Source organism: Puntigrus tetrazona, unplaced genomic scaffold (assembly GCF_018831695.1).
Source record: "Puntigrus tetrazona isolate hp1 unplaced genomic scaffold, ASM1883169v1 S000000837, whole genome shotgun sequence".
NCBI classification, from domain to species: Eukaryota; Metazoa; Chordata; class Actinopteri; order Cypriniformes; family Cyprinidae; genus Puntigrus; species Puntigrus tetrazona.
Window position 1 is genome coordinate 697,501 of NW_025048437.1, and position 7,500 is coordinate 705,000.

General features: G+C 36.3%; 1 protein-coding gene across 1 annotated transcript in view; it reads right to left on the reverse strand.

The window, feature by feature from the left end:
• ap1m1 (adaptor related protein complex 1 subunit mu 1) overlaps nucleotides 1-7,500 on the reverse strand; it is a 16,480-nt gene that overhangs the window by 958 nt on the left and 8,022 nt on the right. Inside the window, exons 11-12 of the mRNA XM_043233478.1 lie at nucleotides 1,835-1,910; nucleotides 1-441 (exon numbers count right to left, since the gene is read on the reverse strand). The exon at nucleotides 1-441 is cut by the window's left edge and continues 958 nt beyond it. Coding sequence (XP_043089413.1) covers nucleotides 419-441; nucleotides 1,835-1,910 — 99 coding nt within the window. The 3' untranslated portion in view covers nucleotides 1-418. The remainder of the gene's footprint in view (nucleotides 442-1,834; nucleotides 1,911-7,500) is intronic.

The window sequence follows — 7,500 nt, forward strand, 5'->3', positions numbered from 1 at the left end:
TCTTATGAGTAAAGAATCATATGGTTTTAATAACCAAACTAATATGATTCTTCCAAGTATACGATTCTAAGAAGATCTGCATGATTCAAAGTAAAGATTCGTATGATTTAAAGATTCGTATGATTCTATTAAGTAAAGATTTATCCAATTCCTCCAAGTAAAGGTTCACACGATTCCTCCAAGTGAAGATTTATAAGGTTCGCATGTTCTGGAGATTCAGTATAGGAGCATTTGGACAGAATCTGAATCGCAGGGTGTGAAAGATTCAGTTGAAATCCACAGGCGAGTTGTATCGGTCTGAATGGATTCGAAGCGCTGGTGTGCGGTGAATACTGCAGATGAGTGCGGGGTCTCTACATACAGCAGAGAGAGACAGACAGAGACGCTTCCCATGATCCTCCAGGCTAATTCTTCACGTTTACTGAGTCCGCAGCTGATAGTCTGCAAAGAAAGAAGGAAATGAGCGACGCTTAATTAAATGCGCAGAACCACAGGAAACAGGAAAAAACGGGGATACGGGAGGAACGTTAATTGTGACAGCTGAACTTAGTCTCTCCACCCTGCATCAAAACACAATCAAAACCCCCATCAGTCAAGGAGATCGGGACACAAGTTCACAAAATGAACATAAATGATGGGCAGAAAACAGACGCAGCACTCAGAGGAAGACTGCTGACCGGAGTTTACACGATTGTAGAAAATTTAGCAACAATTTCCCAATATGAGCACTTGGTACATGGCTTTTAATTTCATGTCATTAGACTAGTTTCACAAGACAGAGAGGCTTTAATAGGGATGTAAACTTCTGTGAATCACTTCAAACTGAAACATGGCACAAAACACTGGCATTTATATAAAGAAATATTTGCGTTTATTTATAAAGCATACCTAGGTAACAAATCATTTACATTTTATTACAATTTATTATTTTTTAGTATTTAATTAGGCACTGAAAAAAACCCTTAAAAGAAAATACAAATGATAGATGATTATTATTATTTATGACAGATTATAGCATTGTTGTTTATGATGGACAGTGATTTATGGTCCTCGTGATTGGAAAAAAACACTTAAGGAGCAAATACAAAAACATTATTAAAGATAGAAGTATAGACGGACTTGATAGACCAAAGGGAAAAAATATTCAGATATATATATATATATATATATATATATATAAAAAAAAACAAGAAAACGATAAAGAACAATTTTAGAATTTATAATAAAAAAGGCATTTAAAATGTACCTATCATACATTTTGTATTACAAATATTTATATAGCAACCACAATAAATAAATAAATAAATATTTATTTATTTTTTCTAATTTGTTATTATTTTTAATTTGCCACAATGTTGGCTGGGTTAAAAATTGTGTTTTTTGCGATTGGAAAAAATATTTTTTCATCAAATACAGAAAAACAAAAATGCATATATGCATGTATAAATATATATATAAGTGGAAACAGTGGAAAAAAATATAAAATAAAAAAAGGCTTAAAAACCCAACTCTGACTACTAAACTCTATGTGAATTTGTACGTGTATGTCTTTGCTCTCAGTCATGCAGCGTCGAAGTTCACAAACAGAATTGAGAGAAAGAAACCCTACAGCATCACACTGTACCAGCGTTTCTAATTTTATCTGGGTTTCTCCATCTCGCACGCGTCTGTCCTGAACATCCTCTTTTCACAGAACGATTTCACCTCCTCATTTAACACTAATCTCCCATCATTCTGAGCTGCATTGCAGGTATTTGGCAACAATTAAGCAACGCCGTGAAAAACAATGACAAAAATAGAGAAAGAGAGAAGAGAGGACGAGAGAGTGTCTTACCTCCGTTCTGGGTGATGTATCTCACCCACGGCAGAGCCTGATAGCCGCTCTTCTCGATGATCTTCAGGTAACGCACCTGTCGAAACACACACCAATGCATTGTGGGGCGATTTGCGACTAATGTACACGCCATTCAAAAGGATGCACAACGACATTTTGTTTGTGGAGTAGATTAAACGGCACTTTTCCAACGCACGAGAGTGCAAAGATTGCATTTTAAGATGCGACTGAAAAGGCTTTGAACAAAGCCAAACCCGAGGCTTGTGATATGTACGGATCATTTAGCGCCGGGGGGGAAAGCGAGGCTGGGAAAGTGGCAGAGTTTGAGTCGGCGGGCGGAAGCGCATGAAGAAGTGAGATTGGGGAAACGGCACCTTTCAGCGGCCGAGGCTATTGAGTCACCGTTGCGTTCATACGGGCCTTGCATCACCGCGCAAGCTTTTGCACAACCGCTCCGAACATGCTGAAAGAGCGCGATCACGTTTTGTAAGAGGCCACAGATAAACCTGATACTCAGAACCAGGGGTGAAAAGTTGTGTTTTAACCCCTGCTGCTGTGGAGGACACACACACACAAAAAAGACCTAAATAAACCAACGAATAAATGCATCAAATGCAGAAATAAATTCACAAATATAGAAATAAATAAATGTAGAAATACATTAAAAAAAATTACAATGAATAAATGCTAAAATAAATAAATGTAATAAAATTGATAAATGAATAAAGAAGTAAATGCAGATACGTATACATGAATAATTTTGTCAAGTGGTTTTAAATAGTTATTTTGTACCATTTGTGTTATAATTAATTTCTTACACATTTCTTTTTTCTTTTTTTTTACATTTATGCATTTCTTCAATGTCCGAAACTGTAAAATTTATTCATTCATTCATTTTGATATCTGCATTTATTTATGCATTTAATTAATTATGGATTTCTTCATTTATTTATTTTTATTATATATATATATATATATATATATATATATATATATATATATATATATATATATATATATATATATATATATATATAATAATAATAATAATAATAATAATAATAATAATAATAATATACCTTGTACTTGCTTATTACAATACTAAAATATTAAAAAAAGGAATAACATCAATAATGTACCGTAATTATTATAATAATTTGAATAAACCTTTAAAAAACATAAGAAGAGCTCCAAATCTGTCTGAATCTGTGAGTTGACCGCACAATAAAACATGGGTGGAAGGGGCGGTAGGAGTGTTTAGGGGTTTTTTTTTTTCCACTATCTTTATTTTTGCAATTGCATTTGATGTCTGTAGTCACCTTCAATGGAGAGCAGGGTGGACATGTGACGGATTACAGTGCTCCCGTCCAGCAGCTCAGCGTTTGTTGATTCTGCCGAGCGCTCGTTCTAATCGTGGACTCTATTCTCTCAGAAAAACCTCCCCGTCTAAACGCACGAAAATAGCCCGGCGTACGACGCAAAATAGGCTCGCGAGATGTATTCTAGGTATGGATGCGGATTTAAACGGCACGGTATTTCGGGAATCCTGGCGTCCGTGGGCCGCTGATGTGCCACTCTTGGGTGCAGCTCACACAAACTCAGCAGGCCACCGGCGGGAACGAGCAGACGCTCGGACTGGAGAGGTCTCCGCGCCGCCGCTGCGTTTATGTCATGCTCCGCTCGGCCCTCGGTGAACTGCTGGATGGAGTCCAGCGTGGGCAGCGCTCTCTCTCATTAGCATGCGGCGTGAGCTCACGGTCAGACAGGCAGGCGGACGGACGGACGCTGACTCAGCTCTTTACGTGCATCATTCCTACGCTGCGTGAACAAGCAGGACGCGTTCAAATGCAACACTGCTGTACGAATGATGCATTCGATTGATCCACAGAGTCCCGTTTTGAGCTTTGCATTCATTAAAAAGTCCTGAAGAATCCTGAATAAAATGCAACTTTGCGTCACACGAATGGGTTACATTTTTAAATAAATCACGAAAGAAAGATTTGATCATTAAAATGATCACTTCCAATAATATTTAGCTTTGTTTTTAATTCATTTTAGTCTTAGCTAGTAGAAAGTACTACTTAAACTAATTCTAATACATCAAACGTGTGTGTATATATATATATATATATATATATATATATATATATATATATATATATTTATATTTAAATTAATCTTGATTTATATCTTGATTTATCTTCCTAACCTGTGTGTAATATATATTTATATATTAATAGAAATATTTACATTTAATCTCGATTTATCCAACCTACTGTGTGTAATATATATTTATATATTAATAGAAATATTTTAATTTAAATTAATCTCTATTTATCCGACCTAACGTGTGTAATATATATTTATATATTTAAATATTTTAATTTAAATTAATCTCTATTTATTCACCCTAACATGTGTGTAATATATATTTATATATTAATTTAAATATTTTAATTTCAATTAATTTCTATTTATCCGACCTAACAAACATTTCACATTTAATCTTCAACTTAATGTAAAAAAAAAGTGAATTTTGAATTTTTTTTTTTTTTTTTGACTGAAGGCCAGCATCAATACTACCGCTGCTGAACGTAATGCAGTAGTCATTTATGATTTAATATGAAATGATAACTGAAGAGCATGGTACTTTTTCATATTTATGAATATGTAACACGCTAAAATGCATTGCTTTGTCATTTTGCTTATTGCAGTCAACTAGAATTTATAGTTTCATTCTCCTAAATTGTCATTTCAGTCATATTCACATGCACTAAAATGAATGAATGATGTGCTGAAACACCGACTACATTCGAAACATCCTTTGCTTCAGGAGTCGAACAAAGTGCAAGCTAACTAAAATAAATCGTTGAGCGAACTGAGAGACGTGTCCTAAATCAGAGTTTCAAAAAAAGGGAAATTTTATTTCTACATGGCACACAATTATTTGTAATGCCCCTGAGAAATGTTGCGAGCCGGACTCAAAGCTCAAAGCTACAGACCAGGGAGATAAAGATTGTTTTGTGTTTTAAAAAAAACCTTTAGGAAAATGACACATCTACGAAGTCTGTGCCCTCGGAGCGTGGAAAAGAGAAACGCTCGTTTACTGCAGATCTGGCAACGAGATGCTGCACGTTACACCTAATAACAGCGTGGCAAACGCAACAATTATCTACAAAAGGCAACTTTAATTGGAAAAGTCGAGCACTTAGAGGATCAGAAAAATGCCAACCTTCATGCTTTCACATGGGTTTCATCTCAATATAGTTGAAATTAAGATTTTTTTTTTAAAATTTGTTTTGAATGAAGTCTCTTCTGCTCACCGAAGCATCAAAAATAAAGATAGATTAACATTACAATTTAAAATAGCCGCTTACTATAAGAATGATTTCTCTTCTGCGATCAAAGCTGATATTTTCAGCATCATTACTGCAGTCTTCAGTGTCACATGATCCTTCAAAAGTCGCTGTGAGTCGCTCAAATAACATACATTTTTCTAATTGTCATCAATATTGAAAGTTTTGCATAATATTTTTGTGGAAACCACAACAGATAAAAACTGATGAAAGCTCAAAAGAACAGCATTAATCTGAAACATTTTGTAACATTATAAAATCAAATTGCTAAACAAAAAATGTCTAACAAAAAACTAAAATAAACGGCTAAAAAAAAAAAAATCTATCTATCTATCTATCTATCTATCTATCTATCTATATATATATATATATATATATATATATATATATATAGATTATATTTTTAATAGCCATTTATTTTTGTTAGGCATTTTATATATATATATATATATATATATATATATATATATATATATATATATATATATATATATATATATATATATATATATATACACAATACTGTGTGTATATGTGTATATATATATTTATTTTTATTTTTTTCCCATCCTTGATACATCAGAAATTATTTGACAACTGTTCAACATTGATAATAATCAGAAATTTTAGAGGATTATGTGACAAAGGAGTCATGATGCTGAAAATTCAGCTTTGATCACAGAGATAAATTACATTTTACGATATATTCTCATAGAAACCTGTTGTTCAATTTCAATTTTAATAACAGCACTATATCATTTTACATTATTCAGATTGCATTTTTATATAAATGAAGCATTGATGAGACCTTTCAAAAACAAAAAAAAAAAAAAAAAAACTCAATTATCCCAAACCTTTGACCAGTGGTATAAATATAGCCATGCTGGGAAAACTATTCGGGTTTTCATATAAAACCCGAGCCTGCTAAAAATTGCACGCACGTGTCTATTTGTGACGAGCAGAGGCCAGTGGTAATAGTCCAAAGGGCCACGCTCGTCCCGTCCAGTGCGTCCAGAGACAGACTGCAGATCAACCAAACCGCAGGCCGGTCCTGCGAGCGTGGGACTGCGGCTAATCGCAGGGGACTCGCCGCCTGGCGCTCGGGGCACGCAGACGCACCGACCGCAGCCGGCAGAGCTTATCAAAGCCTTCCTGAGGTCAGCGCCCGGGCCGCCTCTCTCACGGGAACCCGGCGCTCCACGAGTTCACCGAGTCCGGGATGCACCTCTAATTGAAGCGATCGGATGATAGTCTTGATTTATGGGAGAAACGGCGCGTTTCGAGTCCCCCAAAGAGACGGGGGGGGGATCAAAACCCCCACAGGACAGCTGGGAAGCAGATGAAACGCGGCCGCGCTCAATGAAAACGGGAAAAAATTAGAGAGAGGAAATTTCATAGAAGTTCGGCACTTAATTAGATCTGACACTCGATTGACTTTCCCCTCATCATTTTTGCCCAAACATCCTCACTCTCGGGGGAAAATTGAGTTTTCGATATCCGCGTGGGCTGATGAAACCTACCATTATGCGGAGGAAATCTTTCGCTCGAAACGTAAAATCGGAGGTAATTTCTTTTTTTATTGGAGAGGCCGCTTGCGAACATCGCACCCCGAGGTCGGCCCGAGTTCAGCTGGAAAGCTGCCGCTTCACCTTCAACCTCTCTGTAATTTGATGTCAGAGCTGTTATTTGAGTTTACTGTCGATTGTTCGTCTGGTTTGCGGCTCACGCACAAAAACAGCTGAATGCCAAACGATGTCGAAATGAAACGCTGACAAATGACAGGCTGGCTGCTTCTGCTCCTCGACTGAATTAAAGCGGCTGCTGAATGCGTAAACATAAAAGCGGCGTTAAAAAAACACAAGAAGAGCTATTAAGCAACATATTAGATGAACGAATCCTCACAAGCATAATGAGACTTTACCTAAACTATTACTATTAACTTTCTTCGATCTGAGAGCACAAACAAGGCTGTGCTAATGTCCTCTCATCTGTGGGAACCGAGGGAGGAATTCCTGCTTTTAAGTCGACTCAAAAGGCCGCATGGCTTCGCACGCTCTCAGAATGACACCTGCCTTCTAGTTCACTCAATGGCCATCAGTCAGCGATCATCACCGACCCGTGAGAGACACACAAACTCCTCACGTCCGCAAAGAAGTAGCGCAAAGTTCATCCTCCGAAAGCAACCTAACGAGGGATTCTTGTAAACAAAAGGTGTGCTAAGATTAATGTAATACGCTTCGCAGCGCTAAAAATAGAATTAGCATCGTCATCACTAAATAAAGAATAAAACTAAAGGGAAAATATTACTAT